Source organism: Miniopterus schreibersii (genome assembly GCF_964146895.1).
Source record: "Miniopterus schreibersii genome assembly, chromosome: 5".
In the NCBI taxonomy this organism is placed as follows: Eukaryota; Metazoa; Chordata; class Mammalia; order Chiroptera; family Miniopteridae; genus Miniopterus; species Miniopterus schreibersii.
Genome location: NC_138106.1, coordinates 47,227,167 through 47,246,457, shown reverse-complemented (window position 1 = coordinate 47,246,457; position 19,291 = coordinate 47,227,167). Strand labels below are relative to the sequence as shown.

Genomic DNA, 19,291 nt, shown 5'->3' with positions numbered 1-19,291 from the left:
AACGTCCGCCCAAGGACTGAAGGGTCCACGGTTCGATTCCAGCCAAGGGCATGTACCTCAGCTGCAGGCTCGATCCCTAGCCCTGGTCCGGGGAGTGTTCCGGAGGCAAACAATCACTGTGTCTCCTTCACATCGATGTTTCTTTCTCTCTCTCTCCCCCTTCCACTCTCTCTGAAAAGCAATGGAAAAAATATCCTCAGGTGAGGATTAAAAAATAAATAAAATGACTTGTTTTTATAAGCTCCACAGGGTCAATATATTCCAATAATAAATTTATTATTCAATTTATTTTTTCACACATAATTAATATAAAACATCATTTCTCTATAAAGAAATTTAAAATATACATTCAATGTAACCAAGTTACATTGATAATCAGGAGTTCATTTCTCTAGAAGACCAGACCTTAAGGACTCCTGGAGTCTAGCAATGTTGGCATCCAGTGCTGCAAGGCCATTTCGGAAGTCTTGTTCATCATGAGAAGTGAATGTTGAGAAAGAAGAGAAGCTCCAGTCAGATGTCAAGTCAGAATTTAAAAAGCTACCATCAGAGACAGCACTACTCTTCACTTGAAAGCTGCTGCTCTTACAAGTGGAGGGGCCATGGCACGCAGCCGGTTCCCGTGGCTCCTCAGCGGCAGCAGGGATCTTGCAGATGGCTTCCTTTATTTTCTTGAGGAGCTGCTTGTCGTTCATTTCAGCTGTTCTGGAAAGTTTCTCAGGTGCATCTTCTGTTTCCTTTTTGGAAGAAGAACAAACTCCGGGTGCACATGATTTATATTCTTTTTCTGAGACAGGTCCACTGTTGCTGAGCAGCTGTGGTGGAGCTACACTGATCTGTGGCTGGGGGGATAATCTCTTAGATAGTGGTGACTTCCTTTTAGAAGTGCTTCTAGCAAATGGAATATAAATTGTATTATCCAGATTACACTCACCTTCTATTAAAGTTGTAATCTCGCTCTCCTCATCAGAATCCTGTTTTGAAAGGGTAGAAATGATTCTAGGGGCTGATTCTTCCTCCACGCTCCTAGTGTTATTATGTTGAGGGCTTTTGGAAGGCAGAACATTTTCATAGGGCCTATCTGGCACTATGTTTTGCTCACTGTTAACTGCAGAAAGTGGCTCTAAATGTGTAAAAGTGTGATCTGTCTCTAACTTATTTAAGTAGCTTATAATGGAAGTCTGAATAGGAATTGGATCATGTTGAGGTTGTTTTTCATAAATGTTCAGAAGTGACTTGGTAAGATTATTCCCAGACTTGCAGCGAGCAGTGTCCATACTTAGATCTGACAGAAGTTTTGCCATACTGCTCTGTAAAGTTCTGTTAAGAAGAATTTAGTACACTAATTATTATTTTATCCATTTCTTTCATTTATTTATATATAGCTCATCTTTAAAAGAAAGGGTTTGAGGCAAGTGCCCGGTTCTTAATATGGAGAAAAGCAACTAAAAGCACAAAATCATAGAATACACTCATTTCCAAGGAGTAAATTAAAATTTAAAAAATAATAAAAGGTTCTTGGTCTGCATCAAATCTAATATTATTATGTCTAAAAATAGAGACTTGGAGTTTTTTTCCTCATAAGGTATGGAGATGCTTTAGTCTTGAGCAACATTGCAAAATGGTAACTATACTACTGATTGATAGTTGATTCTGTTAGTAATTAAGTTATTTCTCTCCATTTCAAATACATATTCAAAGGACACTGAAGCAATACTGGTAAAAAAAGGATGGTTAGGAAATTATCTGGGATAAAGTGGTATAAGCAACAGCTATGTAGCAGGAAAAGTGTGACTTAAGGAAAACACAGGGTTTGAAGTCAGACAGAAATGGAATAAAATCCTAGCTATGATCTTGGGTAAGTCACTCAACCTTTCTGAATCTCAAGTTCCTCAACGGCAAAATGAAGATACCTATTTCAGAATTACAGTGAACATTAAATAAGATAAAATAATAAAATATAAGAATAATGTGCTTAGCACAGTTTCAGGCTAAATGGGTGTTCATTTAACGGCAGCTTTTATTAATAGTCCAATTAAAGTCATTTTAAACTAAGTCTTAGTCTATTTGAATTCAATCACATTTGTCCATATTGATAAGAAACACACCAATTTAAAAAAAGACACAAAGGACACGAACAGGTAATTTTAAAGGATTACAACTAGCCAATAAGCATGTTTTAAAAGTTCAACTTTTAACCAGAGAAATTAAAATTTTTTAAGTGTGATTTTTTTTTGGCCTATCAAATTACCACAGTAAAATAAAAACACCCATTGTTAGAGAAGCTTGGAGAAGCGGGTACTACTAGTGTACACTGATATAACTCTTCTGAAGAACACATTGGCAACATATCAGATCTGTATATCCCACACCTTTTGACCAATCAATGTGCAGTCCCAGGAATTTATCCTACTGATACAACTATACACAAGAGACTGTACCCACAGATATAATTTAGAATTAAAAAATAATTGGATTTAACATCTTTATCTTCAAATACAGTGGACTGATTTAGGTAAATTATGGTATAACAGCATCACAACCATTTATAGTAATGTAAACAATGAATACTAATGGGGAAATGTTCACTATATGAGGTTAAATTAAAAAGAGCAGGCCATAAGTAACATGTATACAATACTATTTCTGTAAAAAGAGTCACACACATCTAAATAAAATACTGAAAGGAAATCTCTACACTAAACAACAGTGATTATATCTCTGGATACAGCAGCCATGGCTGGGTAGCTCTGCTGGTTGCTGGGGTTCAATCCCAAGTCAGGGCACACACAAGAAACAACCAATGAATACATAAATAAGTGGAACAACAAAAATTGATCTCTCTCTCTCAAATCAATCAATAAATAAAATTTTAAAAAATAACGTGAGAAGAAAAAAAACTCCCAGGGAACTAGATCCTTTGCTTCATTTTCTGCTTAGGGCCTAGGATCAAGCATCTTAGAGTGGTAGAGACGCTCCCAGTGACACCTAAGCAACCTCATCGACCTTGACCATGCTGACTTTCTGTCCTGTTTTTCTTTTTCAAATTGACTATATACCATATATATGTTTTTAAAAAGTTTATTGAGATATAATTTACATACTATATTTAATATAACTTTTAAAAGTATACATACAACTTAGTGGGTTTTAGTATTTCATAGAGTAGTAAGACTGTCACCTCTATCTAATTTCAGAATATTTTCATCACCTTAAAAAGGAATTCTGTCCCCATAGCAGTCACTCCCTATTCTTCCCCCTTTTCCTCAGCTCTTGGCAACCACTAATCTACTTTTTTATTTCCATGAGTTTGCCTCTTCTGGACATTTCATATAAATGGAGTTATACAATATGTTGCCCTTTGTGACTGGCTTCTTTAACCATAAATACTTGATAACAACAGAGTTTTCACCCCAAAAATATCCTCAAAAGAGGTGTTATTTCTTTGGAAACCTTATAAAAGACTTTCATAAGAAGGGAAATTCTCTCAATTACTTTACTTTGAACAAGAGTGGTATAGTCCAACATTTTAGAAACATTGACTATAGCCTAATTAATTATAACACTATGCAGATACAAGAAGTCTTTTGCTTTTCCCACTGTTCAATCAAGTTTGAATGAAATTATTCTTTGAAACAGAAATGTGGACAAAAAGCAGTATTTCAACACAAACATAGCTTATATGAAGTCGTTTCAAATGTCTACAAAACTAAATTAATAAATTAAATATTACATATGTATTACTATTTCATCTATTTTCCTGAAAGTTTACAACTCAAAATGGATCATCTCATTTGAAGTACAAAGGAGATTGTTTTATATTTAGAACTATGAACTTCCAGAATCATTCAAAGGCATGTTCAGATCTGAGGTTATTCAGTCCTAAAATCACTGGCTTCTCTTCTGGGATTTTAAAAATTGAAAATCCAATTCTTTGCAAATGTCTAAAGAGAAAACTAAACTTTATAAGTATATATCACATGATAATTGAGAGAGGTGATTTTATTTCATTAAAAACTTGTTCAGGAACAGGGATCATAAGGGTAGCTGCCAACTCTCTCATTTTACTGATGAATGAGGCTCAGAAGCTAAACGAATTACCCAAGATCATATGGCATGAATGCTACCTGAGCTAGCTGCTTCTCCTGAGTTATTTCTTTGTTTCCCCAGCAACCCTATCCATGTCCCCACTTTACAGCTGAGGTTCAGAGAAATAAATAACTTGCTCAAAGTCATATAGCTAAAACATGGTAGAGCTAGGATTCTACTCAGGTCTCTCTAGCTTTGGAGCCAGAGAGCTCTTAACCATTTTCCTAAACAAGTCTTTAGCTCATCATCAGAGCCCTTTTCCTAGAATCACATGGTTTAAAAAGCATTTGCCAGGTTTGGAATTTCTAAACTAACTTATATGAAACAGGAAAAAAAAAACCCATGTTAGAAATTAGCAAAAATATTGACAAAATAAGGGAAAGAGAGCAGGTCTAAAATTATTTAGAAGTGTATAGATATATCAATTTAAAGGAATAAGTTATTCAAATGTTCAATATTACCTGGTTAAGTCTCTCAGTCGAGTCACCTCAGCATCTCGCTGACGTAATGTTATTCCCAATATCTGATTTTCCTTTTCAGCAGCTTCTAACTTAAACCGGCAACTTTTCACACTGACTAAGGCTTCCTCCAATTCTAAAACGACAAATGAGTTTCAGGTTCCTTTTTCCTTTTTAAAATTGTGACCATAACTACAGCTCAGATACATACCAATTTTTATTCTAGCTGTCTCAATGTCAAATTGCTGCTTATTTTCAAGTATAGTTTGATCTTTCTCTTTAAATATACTAGCAAATTTTTTGTTCTCATCTTTCTGATTTTCAATCACTTCTAAAAGCTCTTCATTTTTACTCTGCAGTAATTCCTGGCTTTTTAGTGACTCCTGTAGTTGATTTTGCAGTGACTTATTCAATGATTGAAGGGAAAACACTGTAAGACAAAACAGATCAAGTAATTGTTTCTCCAATTTAAAAAGTACAAACCTGGAAAAGGGCTGTTTAAAAAAAGTTTCAGGGTTTATTGATTTTGCTTAACAACATGCTTAAGCAGTTCTATGTCAATACTAAATGTATTTTTTTTAATTGTTTGGCAGAAATGTCATGCTTTTCTTCTCCAATTGATAATTTGGGCATTAAAAAAAATTTTTTTCACCTTTTTTTTTTAAATCCTCATCTGAGGACATGCTTAGAGAGAGGACGAGAGAGAGAAAAACATTGATGTAAGAGAGAAACATCAATCAGTTGCCTTTCGAATGCTAGCCAACTAGGGATCAAACCTGCAACAGGATATAGGTATGTGTCCTGACCAGGAATCCAACCGGCAACCTTCTGGTACACGGGACGACACTCAGGCAACTGAGCCACTCAGGTGGGCCTTTTTTTTTTTTTTTACCTTTTTAATGAAAGAATAATACATACACAAATTTTTTAAAAATTCAAACACTACATAATACCAATGATGCCAATGATTCTCAATTTAGTCTCCCTCCTGCCCCTTCCCCCCCGAGGCAAGCCTATTAATTTTGGTATCTTTCTGGAAAATACTTTTGCATAAAACAAGTACTTAAACATAAAGAATCATACTACAGTATAGCCTCCCCCTACCCCCACCATAAGATTGTATATATTAGCATAGAGCTATCACATTCCTTTTAATGGCTATAAAAGTATATGATACCATTCACTTAAAAAACGCAGCCTTGAGTGAAGGCTTACCTTGTCTGAGGCACTGCAGTAGAATCTGGGCACACAGTGATGAACAACAGACGTGGGCCATGCTCTCATGGAGCTGCTAACAAACCGGTACTTATAAATAGCAATAAAAGCTCTCAAGGAAACACTAAGTAAATGTGTAGAGAATAAAAGCGATAAGCTACTTAGAATGGGAGCCGCTGATCTCCCCGCTTTCCATCTTGGCCTCCTCTCTCCCTTCTTCCTCCCTATACCTATCATGAGGATCACATGATCTTTCCCAAAATCACACTGGGGAAGGTAAACACTTCCATGAGGTGCATGTTCTGTTGATGCTCATATTTTTCTTATTCCAAATATTAAGAAAATCAAGACTTTGTCATATCATATAATACAAAAAAATGTTCCCCATTTTGTTGATGCATTTTGAATGTATTTATAGTTCTGCTGTGCAGAAAAGGGGAAAAAAAAATTCTGGGATCTATTTTATCAATCTTTTCCTTTTTGGCATCTGAGTTTTTGTCAGGCTTAGAAAAAGTTCCCCAAATACAAAAAAAAAGTACTCATCTTTTCCTCTAGTACCATTAGTTTTTTCTCCTCTTTTCTTCAAGGTCTGTGATCCATAAGGACAATAGGGCAATACCTGTCAAACGTGCAACTGTGTATACCCACTGACTCATCAATTCTACCACTATAATCTGTAAAAGTGCTCACACATGAACACAAAGACATATATACAAGATTTTCATTGTAGCACTGTTTGCACTGGGAAACTGGCGGAAGTACCTAGATATCTATCATCAGAGGACTTTAAATACATTATGATATAACCACATAAGCAGAATATCCAACTAGTTCTTAAACAGAAAGAAACATATGTATTTTGCTAGAGAAAAATGCTACTACGTTAGATGAATAATGCAAGCTACAGAAGAGTGCGTATCATACAAATTTCATATCTAAAAAAGAAAAGTACTTACATAGTTCTATTGCCTGTCACATCTTAGGTACTCAATAACTATTTGCGAAATGAATTAATCATATATGAACAGAGGATATGTGAAAGGAAATAGTCTCTTTAAAAGAAACAGGGATATATTATTGGGAAGTGTTATCATGAATCTTTTATTTTTCTGTTTCTGCACTATTTTAAATTTTAATAAGGAGTATTATTCCTATTTTTTAATTTTTTTTATTAAAAAGCAAGTCTACCCTGGATGGGTTCCTTGGTTGGAGTATCATTCTGTATATCAAAAGGTTGCAGGTTCGATTCCTGGTCAAGGTACATACCTAGGCTGCAGGTTAGATTTCCAGTTGGGGCGCATATGGGAGGTAACTGATCAATGTTCCTCTCTCACATCGATGTTTTTCTTTCTCTCTCTCTTTAAAATCAATAAAAACATACCCTTGGGTGATTAAAAAATTGTTTAAAAAAAGTCCACTTAAGACAAAATAATTAAAGCTCAATTCTTTATCAACATTTCCAGAGCCACAAAGAATTTACCATCAGTTCTTAAAGTTCTTTTACCTACATTCAAGGTTGCATTCCTGAGACCCAGATGCCTTTTTAGTTTTTCCTTGTTCTCGAAGTTGCTGGTTCAAAATTCTCAATTGCCTAAAGGAAACAATGAAGATATATGAATATGAATGCAAGAATTCCAAGCTCATTTAACAGTGTACATTTGATGGCCTATTAAAAAAGACAACACAAACAATGGCACCCAGTAGGAGAGCAGAAGTCCATATCATTTCTCCCACAAAAAGACAAAAAAAAACCCAAATAAACAAAACAACAAAACCACACTACTACTATTATTTGTAGGCCTAAGATTAAAAGGTTAACTTCTCTGATTTTTCCTCTTTCCTTTTTTATTCTCTTTTCAGTGATTTGTTTTCCCTCTTTCATTTCCTATCTCCTCTTCTGTCTTTTCTGTATTTTCATTACTGTAGTAATGATCTAATTTTTAAAAGATCCATCATAACTATGAACTAGAATAACTATAGGGACTGACTGCTATCAGGCATCTATCTGCTTAGTTTGTCACACACTGAAAAAATTAGGAAACAAATCTTACGATTCTAATAATATCTTTATTGGATGGAAAAGTTAATGGCCTGTTTAAGTAATGAGAATGCTAATAAGCTGCAACTTTGACCTACAAATGAACTTCACAAAATATAGCTGTTTCACAAATACAAAAGGAACTACAAGTGTTTTCTTTACTTCTAAGAAGTTAACATTAAATAAAGGTTATCTCTAGTATCTTTCCAGAATTACTTACCTGAGAATATTCTGCATTAAAGTATTTATTTTTGTTACTGAATCATATCATTTATTTGTAGTAATTCCAGATGGATTAAAAAGCTAAACATAAAATATGCAAACAAACAAAACCAAGTATACAAGTTTTAGTTGGAAATCTACATAATCTTGAAGTGGGGAAGGCATTCCTAAGCAAGACACAAAATCTAGCAACCATCAAGGGAAAGGATAAAGAATTTAACTGTCAAAACTTGAAACTTGTTCTAGAATTAACAGTCTGTAAAAAAATAACTTCCCACCCAACCAGCATGGTGGCTCAGCCCTTGAACATCAACCTAGGATCCAGAAGATGGCAGTTAAATTCCCGGTCAAGGCACATGCCCAGGTTGCAGGCTCAACCCCCAGTAGGGGGCGTGCAGGAGGCAGCCGGTCAATGACTCATTACTGATGTTTCTATCTCTCTCCCTCTCCCTTACTCTCTCTGAAATCAATAAAGACATATTTTTTTTTTTAAAAAAGAAAATACTTTCCACATACATAACAAAAAAAAAGATACATACATTTAAACAGCTCCAACAAATAGTAAGAAAGGCAGTAAAAAGTGACCGAGGATAAGAAGGGGTAATTCGCATAAATGGCCTATAAGCATGTGAAAAATGCTCAGCCTCAGTAATATGAAGAAATACAGGTTTAAAACAAGAGACATTGCCCTAAAGGGTGTGACTCAGCTGGTTTGAGCTTCATCCCATGCACTGAAAGGTCACTGGTTCGATTCCCCGTCAGGGCACATACCCAAATTGTGGGTTTGATCGCTGGTCAGGGTGCATGTGGGAGGCAACTGATCAATGTTTTTCTCTCACATAGATGTTTTTCTCTCTCTCCCTCTCCATTCCTCTTTCTCTAAAATCAATAAAAACATTTTTGAAAAACAAACAGGAGATGTTTTATGATCATAGGATTGGCAAAAACAAAAGGAAATAACATTATTTGTTGGTGAGGAAAAGATGGTATGGGGAAATGAATTATCGCAGTTGGTGGGAGTCTAATGGTATAAGACCCATTTTGGATAGTAATTTGGCAGTATCCAATAAAATGTAAACTGTTTCATAACCTTCCACAAAATAATTCTAACTAAAATATCTAGCTTCAGAAATAGATGTACATGTGCAAAATTTCTACAGTCTTATAAATACACAAAAGGATGTTCACAACAGCAATATTTAATAATGAGAAGTTGGAAACAACTTAAAATGCTACATAAATTATGGCATATCCATACAAAGAAATACTAACACATATATTTTTAAAAACTGAGAAATCCATAGGTACTGACATGGAAAGGGCTCCAAGATACATTATAAAGTGAAAAAAGGCAAGCTACAGAACAAGAGCATAATATAATCCAGTTTTGTTTTGTTTCTTAGAAAAGAAACAAGTATTTGCTTTAATAGAATTCTACTTTTCTGAAGTTTCCCCTTTACAACAAAGAGAGCAGATCTAGAAAAGGCAGCACAGACTGGTCATCCATAACTCCAAATGAAACACTTTATATATTCCCAAAAAAAACAAACAGCAGGTGCCAAGGTCCTCTTACACACCAAGTATGTGAAAGAAGCTTTGCTTGACAATCTTTTGTATGTCCTTGGGGAAATTCTTTTCTTCTCCTCTCTTCTCTAACATAGCTAATCTAAACTTTTCATTACTCATTATAAACCTCTCATCCCTACCCTCCCCCTCTCAATAAGATACTTTCCTATTTTCACTAAAAATAACATGGTTTGGGGAGAAAATCTGTTATTCTTCTGTACCAGAGTATACAAGTTTGTCCATATATATACCAATCCTCACTTCTTTTTTCTAGTTTTAGAGGATGGGGGCCTAATCAACTCCCTGGATCCCAACTCCTCCTATGCTTTAGGGACTCTGCTCTTATTCCATTCCTTTTACCTTCTCCACCTGCAGCTTCTCCCTCTTTACTGGCTTGTGTGCCTGAGCTGAGAAGCATAATAAACTGCTCTCATATTTTAGAAAACATTCCCTCCAACCTAACAGTACCATTAGCTATTCTCCTTCCCTCTCATTCTCAGCTTTCAGGGTCAGGCTTTTAAAATATGATTATTGTATTCTATAAAATGATATATGATTTAAAAAGTAAATAACAGACTCTTAAAAAAAGAATGATTATGCATGCTTTTAAAATATTGTTATATTTAAGTATACTTGATTTTAACAAAGCATAACAACTGTTGACATTTAGGCAAATGTTTTCTTTTTTAATTCATTCTTTTTTTAATTCTCACCTGAGGATATGCCTATTGATTTCAGAGAGAGGTGAAGAGAGAAACATCAATGTGAGAGAGAACACTGATTGGTTGCCTTCCTTACTTGCCCCAACTGGGGATCATACCTGCAACCTGGGTATGTGCCCTGACTGGGAATTGAAAAGGCAACCTTTTGGTGCACAGGATGACACTCCAACCATATGAGCCCCACCAGTCAGGGCAGTTCATTCATTTTTTTAATATAGCTTTATTGAGATAAAACTGATATACAATAAACTGCACACATTTAAGGTGTATAATTTGACAAGTTTTGATATATATAGTGAAGCCATCCCACAATTAAGATATTCCTCACCTCCTAAAATGTCCTCATGCCCCATTTCATAACATCCCCTCCCCAGACAATCATTGACTTATAGATTAGTTTGCATTTTCTAGAATTTTATATTATACATTTATACAACTGTATCATAAATGGAATCATACAATATGTACTTTTAGACTGGCTACTTCCACTCAGCATAATGATCTTGAGATTCATCCATGCCATTGCATGTACCAATAGTTCCTTTCTTTGTATTGTTCAGTGGTATCCTATTGTGTGATACTGACTGACATTTGGGCTGTTTCCTATGAACATTCAAAACAAGTATATATGCTTTCACTTCTCCTGAGTAAAAACCTAGGAGCGAAATGACTGGATCATATGGTATCCTTAATTTCTAAGAAGCTGAAAAACTGTTTCCCAAAGTTATACCATTTTACATTTCCACCAGTAAATTATGAAAGTTTCAGTTCCTCCACATCCCCACTAACACTTGGTATGGTCTTTTATTTTTTATTTTTATTATTATTATTATTTTTTAATATATCTTTATTGATTTCAGAGAGAGGAAAGGAGAGGGAGAGAGAGAGACAGAAACATCAATGATGAGTCATTGATCGAGCCCACAACCTGGGCATGTGCCCTGACCAAGAATCGAACCCCGACTGCCTGGATCCCAGGTAGACGCTCAACCGCTGAGCCACGCCTGGCCGGGCTTGGTATGGACTTTTAAATTTTAGCCATTCTAGTGGGTATGTAGTGGTGTCTCATTGTGGTTTTAATTTGCATTTTCCTGTAATGATGATGAGCATATTTTCATGGGCTTATTTGATATCCATATATTTTCTTTGCTATAGTGTCTATTAAAATATTTTGCCCATTTTATTGAGCTGTAACAGTTCTTTATACATTCTGGACACAAGTCCTTCATCAGATGGATGTACTGCAAATACTTTCTCTGTTGTTTGCCTCTTCATTTTTAGTAATAGTATCCTTTTAAAAGCAAAAATTTTTAATTTTGATGAAGTCCAACTTATAAATTTTTGTTCTACTTATATTTTTTGTTATACTTAAAAATCTTTTTCAACTCAAGATCACTAAGATTTTCTCCTGTTTTCTTCTATCAATTCTGTAGATTTAGCTTGTATATTAAGATCTGTGATTCATTTCAAGCTAATATTTGTACATGGTGTGAGGTATAAGTTTTTGGGTTTTCTTAAATAATATGGCTCTTCAAGAGATCCAAGATGGCGGCAGAGTAGGTGGAAGCCACACTCATCTCCTCCCAGGACCGACCTGGAATTACAACTAAAATATAGAGCAATCAACCTGAATAACCAACTGAAGACTAGCTAAAGAGAAGGCTTATAACCAAGGGTTTACAGAAGAAGCCACACAATACAATATACAGATGATGTATTACAGAATTTCACACCTGAAACTTACATAATTTTATTAACCAATGTCATCCCAATAAATTTATTTTTTTGTTTGTTTTCATCCCAATAAATTTAATAAAAATAAAGATAATAATATGGCTTTCCAATTGTGCCAGCACTACTTATTGAGAGGTTATTCTTTCCCCATTGAATTTCCTTGGCACTTTTATCAAAGTCAGTTAACTATATGTGAATTTTTCAATTACCTATTTTTCTACATTCATGCCAACAGCATACTGTCTTGATTATTATAACTTTGTCTTGAAATAGGATAGTGTCAGTTTTGTTCTTCTTTCCCAAAGTTGTTTTGGTTATTCTAGATTCTTTGAACTTCCATATAAGTTTTAGAATCGCCTTTTGACAAAAATACCTGCTCGAGTTTTCACTGAAATTACAAAGAATGTATAGATTGATTTGGAGAAAACTGACATCTTAACAATAAGTGTTATTTATAATCTATGGATGTAATTTATCTCTCACTTATATAAGTCTTCTTTAATTTTTCTCAGCAATGTTTTGTAGTTTTCACCGTACAGGTACTACACATCTTTTATCCAATTTATCCCTAAACTGTTCATATTTTTCTATTCTAATATAAGCCATATTTCTTTTAAATTGCATTTCAAATTGTTCATTGCTAATACATACAAATATAACTGGCTTTTGTATACTGATCTCATATCCTACAACTTTGCTAAGCTCATTTTTTAATTATAGTAGCTTTTTTGTAGATTCCGTAGAATTTTCTACAAAAACTATCATGTCATCTCTAAATAAGACAGTTTTACTTCTTTTTTCCAATGTGGTTGGCTTCTATTTCTTTTCTTGCCTTGTTGCACTGGCTAGATTCTCTAGCACAACGCTGAATAAATAGAATATTAATCATTATTTGCTAGACATCATTTAGACATTTTTCTAGTATAGACACAGAGAAAAATCAGCTAAATAGAATTTTTATTTATTTATTTTTTAAATATATCTTTATTAATTTCAGAGAGAGGGAAGGAGAGGGAGAGAGAGATAGAAACATCAATGATGAGAGAGTCATTGATCAGCTGCAGCCCGCAACCCGGGCACGTGCCCTGACCGGGAATTGAACCCTGATTGCCTGGATCGTAGATCGACGCTCAACGGCTGAGCCATGCCCGGCCGGGCTAAACAGAATTTTTAAGTAATGGGATATTATTACAAACATTATTTAAAAATAATATGTATTGAATTTAGGATTATGTGATTTTTAACTGAAGGAAAAGTAATGAGTAAAACCAGAACTCATCAATGAACTTTAGTCAAATATTTCTCTACTTCAAAAAAACAAGAACAAACAAAAAAGAAAAACAAAAACCCCCACATTCCTAAATAACCTAAAATAAAAGAAGTAAAATTTATATTGTCAAGATGACTAACATATTATATTCTATAACCATAATTCCCACAGTTGTCTTAGATTCAATGTTCATCTCTAATCCACTCCTTTATGTGAATTCATCTCTTGGTTGACTGGACTTTGCCATTGAACAATTTTTTTTTAAGAGTCCAACGGTGCTGTATTTTCTAAATTCTAACATATACTAGAGAATATGACTTGGTTTTACACTAAAAGGGCAGCTGGATCACATATGAGATTCTTGGGGCATACTTTCTTTTCCTTTGTAAATGATGTTCTGTGACCTTCGGGCAATGAATACCACTGTGAAAAAGCTGAAGCCAGCCTGATTTTTTTCTCTTTATACATGATTTGCTTTTTCTTTCGAGTGTCTATAGAAGTTAATTTTATTTTGTCTCTAAGGTGTAGCAACTTTATCAGAATATAGTGTTGATCATTTTGATAGTTTTTCTGGGATCCTGTATGCCCTATTGATCTGCTAACACATCTTTAAGTTAGTAAATTTCCCTTTATTTATATTTATTTTAATATTGTCTATAATATATTCTGTTCTCTTCTTCAGGAACACTAATTATGCCAATTTTGGATCCTTTTCCTTCTCTTCCATATGTATCATCTTCTTGATAATTTTTTAGATTATTCCTTTTCTATTTTGCTTTGTATTATTTCTTCAAGCTTATCCAACATGTATTCGGTCATTTAACAAATACTTATTAGAGAGGGTGTCAGGCAAATTCTCAGCACTGGATATAAAGTAGCAAATCAAAGAGACAAAACCTCAGCTTTCTCAAATTCATAGAGACAGAAAGGAGAACAGAGGTCACTCAGGGGAAGGGAGAAGGGAAATTACTGTTTATAGGTATAGAGTTTATATTGGGGATCAAAAAGTTTCGGATACAAATAGTGGTTATGGGAAGACAGCACTGTGAATATATTTAATACAACTGAAATGTACACTTACAAATGGTTAAAAAGGTAATTATTATGTCAGGTTTTACCACAATAAAAATAATCAAGTATTTTTAAAAAGGGTTTGGGAAAAGAAGAAAGCTAACGCTATTAGGAGTCAGTAACTATGAATTTAGTAGCAACTGAAGCAGAAAGATTATTTGGGGGGAGGAAGAAAAGCAAAACCCAAAAAGAACCACAAAAAAACACTCAGCCTCATACTGCTTAGGTTCTTATGAAATGTAACATCCTGATTTCATGTTTGCTTAATTTTTGTTGTTATTGTTATTTCTAATGGGACATTGTTTTTTATAATATTTTTTGCTTCTCTCTTTTATTTTCCTGAGCTCATCAAATTCACTTTTCTTCTCCTTTTACTTTTTTGTCTTTAAGGATTTTCCTCTCTCAATCTCTCTTTTTCTGCCTCTAAAAAGTGTTCTATTAATTTCCTGGAGATTGTGGAATTCTGTTTCAAGTTTTCTTGTGTTTTCTTTGAGCAACTCATCTTGTGACATTTATTCTTGATTCACCTTTGTCTCTTTTGTCAGTTTATTTAGAATGTTATGCAATAATCTCTCCTATAAATTATTTCTTCCCATAGCTTTTGTGACATCATCTTCTCATGTTTCTTTCACAGGTGCCTCTTCCTGTGTCAAAAAGCTGTTATTCCCCAGCAATTCACCCTTAGCTGTGCTCACACTTTAAATCTTCTTGGTGAATTTACTACTTCTACACTGATAATAAATCACTTGCTTTTAATTACCACCGTCTCCAGTGTCAAAAGCAGTGCCAGATAAATAATAAAAGCTCAATAAAAATGCGTTCAGTGAAGAACTCCTAAGTCTACATTTCTATCCTGGATCATATTCCTATGTTCCACTTGTATCATGCATATGTCCAGATGGTCTAAATGACACATTCAGCATGTCTAAATCTTAAGTCACAAGTTCTTCCTCACTGCCTCTTCTAACGCAAAAATAAAGTAAAATAAAAAACAAATAATCTAGTCTTTCTCTAGTAGCTTCCACCTGGAAGAATTATGTTACCATCTGTCAAATGATGAAACCGAAAGACTGAATGCCACCCCATTTCACTATTTTGTTCTGTGTGGGTAAAGAATGGTCTTGTATTTGAGTCTAAAATCAGGAAGTGGTCATGAGTTCTAACTTGCCCTATAAATATTAAGGCACTCTCTAGCTCAATGATTCCTAAATGAAGTAGTACCCCTCCAATCCACACCCAGGAAATTTGGAATGTGCCGGGGCTTTTGGAGGTCACATGAATGGGGCACTGCAGACTTTGTGGGTAGGGAACAGGAAGGCTAAATGTGGAGCTCTGTGTTCAGAATCCCACATAAAAACTGTCCAGCCCCAAATGCTCAAAATGCCCATTTGCCAGAGAAACAATTCACCTCACTATTTTTTTTTTTAAAGCCACAAGATGGCAATAAACTCCAAGAAAAGTCATGAAAGATCACTTTTTGGCTAAAAAGAAACATGTAGTTGCTAAATCCCCAAACAGAAAGAAACTTTTTTGTTTGAAAGTGCTGAAAAACACTTTTGAATGAGTTAATATATTCCAATTTTCATTTGTAATGGAGACTATGGATGATTCTAAATTAAGATTTCCAATCCTACACTTGTGCTGGAAACCTCATTCGGCTAAAAAAGAGCATACACCTGACAAATTCTTCATTTTTCAAAAATTTCATTTTTAGAAAGTCAAGTAAACAGTGGCAATAGTATGCTATATAATCTTTGTCCTCTAAGGATACAGAGCCAAAAACTCTGGTGCCGAGTCTGAAGAATTAGTTTAAGACATCAAACTAATACCTTTTTAAAAGAATTAAAAACAAATGACCAATAATGCAGTGAGTATCATTTTCTTAAGGGGTTTGTAAATAAGCTCCTAAAACAACTCTAAAATGTTCTAAGGAATAGAAATAAATAATAACCATTAGTATTTTCCATGACCACAATGTTAAAATAGTATTCTAAGACTAAGTTCTGGTCATTTACTTAAGAAACCAATTATATGATAGTCGTATCTTTAAAAACATACTTGTTTATTTTAAATGGCTTTAGTATATTCTTTTGTTTCAAAAATACACCTAAATATTGAAGTATAAATAAATTAGTCTCTACTTCCTAGCAGAGACAATGTAGAAGTACGGAAATTAAGATGAGCAAGTTCTAAAAAACCAAACTACCCAGGTTTAAGTCTTGTTTCTGTTACTTCTTAGGTATATGACCCTGGGCAAGTTATATAACTTCTGTGCCTTGGTTTCCTCATCTGTAAATTTAAAGAGATGACACATATAAAGGTTGTTAAGCACTGGCCAGTGTGGTTCAGTTGGAACATCATCCCAGTAAGGGCACATACCCAGGTTGTGGTTGCATCCATGGTGGGGGCGAGGGTGGGAGGAAACTGATCTATGTTTCTCTCTTACATCGATGTTTTTCTCTCTTTCCCTCTCCCTTCCTCTCTCTAAAATCAATAAAAACATATCCTTGGGTGAGGATTTAAAAAAAAAAAAGGTTATTAATATCCTAGTATATAAGAAACATCCAATAAATGTTAGAAGTAGTATTGGCTATTAACATTATTATTATTTATATTTAGTTTTGATTTTGAAAAACTAGTGCTATTATAGAGATCATTTAGGCCAGAAATTAAGACAATGTTATTAGAATTTAAACCCCACAACCCTGTATCATAGTATCTACAGACTAATGATCATTAGAGAAATAATCCTAAGCAAGTAAATCTCACTGAGTGTTGTGTCTTTGCAGGCTCCCGATCCATGAATATAAGCTACTTTACAACTAGGAATCCTACTTTATTGCTTTCCAGTTTTTCTTTTTTAAAATTTATCTTTATTGTTGAAAGTATTACAGATGTCCCCCCCTTTTTTCCCCTGCTTTCCAGTTTCCTGACAATGTTTGTACAGGTCCTTCCAGGTCCTACCCGATAAAACATCTACAGCTCATGCAACTGCAATGCCCTCTCAGGGCACACTCACACTGCAGTGCTGCCGAAACGCCTGAAAGTGTACTCCAGTTCTCTGCAAAGTATACTGATAAACAGACACTGAAGTGGGGGCCTTGGTAGTCATCACTGAAACACTTAAATTTAAGATGTTATTGATAATATGTAAGTGATTTCTGTATTTCAAGATTAGATCTCTGGTTTAGATTTTTTCTAAACAAATTAAAACTATAATTCCAATATAAGAAGGTCAAAAGAAATTGAAATGAGGTTTTTTTTCTGAGTGTGATGGGGCTACTGGTGCTCACCCATATCAGGCTCTCCTTTCCTGTATGAGAAATATGGGGAAAATCATGCCCCAGATGTTTATATTAGGCAGGGCCATATGCCTCTTTTCAGCCTACAAAATATAAGAAGTGAGACTGTCACTTCTGGGCCAGGGCATGTAAGAGTCAGCATGCTGTATCCATGTTCTCTTTTTTTCTGGAAAACACTGAGACAATGGCCTTATGATGAAGGGAAACGAAGTTCTGAGTCATATGATGAAGGAGAGCCTCTGATGACCCATGCTGGTCTTGCTGTGAGGGAGAAATGAACTTTTGCTGTGTTATGTCTCTGAGATTTTGGACTTCGTTACTGCAGCACAGCCTACACTAGCCTGATAAATACCCTGAGGTAGTTCATTTTGTTTTCTATACACTACCAACCAAGTGATAACAGAGGTGCAAAAGGTGGGAGAAAATATGTACCAGTGGGCAGAAGTAATGGAAATGTTAGAGAATGCTAATAATGTTTACAAAATGGGGGAAGGAAAACTAGGAAGACAGTAAATCTATTTTTCTTATGGAGGCCTAGATATCTCATTTGGCACCTCTGTTCTGGCCATGGAACATATCTGCATAGACACCAAAATATTCAGAGCAATTCTTACCTGCGTAATTGAGCATTTTCACTTCTTAGTGGTTGCATGGCCAGTGCTATTTCAACTTGAATATCTGTGTTTCCACTTGTTGCTGGAAGCAGAGATATACATGCCTCCAATTCTGTAATCAATCTCTGAATTTCTGAATCCTCTACAAAAGGCAGAAGAAATGAGTATAAACATATTGTAAGTTGCTTTTGGATAAGATTATTCATGTGTATTACTGAAAAAGAAAAATGTTCAGATATATACATACAGTCCTTGTTATAAACTCAACTCAATTATTTCTAAATTTAATACACAAATCCTATTTTCCTCTTTCCTGCTGCCTGCTTATTCAGAAAAATTCTAAAGAAATTAAATTCAGACACTGAAGATTAATCTTAAATTACAGCATTATTATATTAGTGATACTTCTCAGAGGGTAACAGGAAGGTAGTTTACACCTGTCTCCTAGTTGACATTGCCAAACGACCACTAGACTCTTAAAATTGCTAAAGGGTTTCCTATAATTGATGTACAATTCACATTTACAATACAGTCTTTGATTCTGTTGCACAGAATTCACTTTGGGTGATTCAATTTGGCAAAATATTGAGGGAGTGTCTACTAAGATGAGGTTTTATTATTTAATTTTATAAAGGAGATTTAACATAGCCAGCCACACCTCATTTGATAGCATCACCCCCCCTTTTTTTAACTAATTAGGAGAAGTGGATGGTTTTGGCAGACACAAGTAGGTGGAATTTAGATCTTTTGTCCTTTTATTTTTCTCTCTTCATTTCTATTCAAATATTTTACAGAATGAAAACATTTAATAATTATAATATTAACTGTCTGATACCCAAAAGGAGTAGGAAGCATATTCTAAGTTGCAAAGATAACTCACTCCAAGGGTATTTTAACACCCTGATGAAAATTTTATGCACAAAGTAAAAAACTATGCCCACTTTCTAAGCAGTCCTCTACCAATCATTTGTACAATAGATTCGCTCTTAA

At 34.6% G+C, this 19,291-nt stretch overlaps 1 protein-coding gene across 4 annotated transcripts in view; it reads right to left on the bottom strand.

The window, feature by feature from the left end:
• Nucleotides 1–252: 252 nt before the first annotated feature.
• The window catches only part of CCDC14 (coiled-coil domain containing 14), a 39,793-nt gene continuing 20,754 nt past the window's right edge, over nt 253–19,291 (bottom strand). For 2 of the 4 annotated variants that reach the window (XM_081138278.1, XM_081138276.1), the window contains 5 exons: nt 18,302–18,443; nt 7,271–7,353; nt 4,759–4,977; nt 4,551–4,683; nt 257–1,320 (listed from right to left, as the gene is read on the bottom strand). In XM_081138278.1, the coding sequence (XP_080994404.1) occupies nt 384–1,320; nt 4,551–4,683; nt 4,759–4,977; nt 7,271–7,353; nt 18,302–18,443 (1,514 nt within the window). In that variant the 3' untranslated portion in view covers nt 257–383. Of the gene's footprint in view, nt 1,321–4,550; nt 4,684–4,758; nt 4,978–7,270; nt 7,354–18,301; nt 18,444–19,291 lie in introns of all 4 variants that reach the window. The other 2 variants (XM_081138277.1, XM_081138275.1) reach the window with 2 other exon arrangements.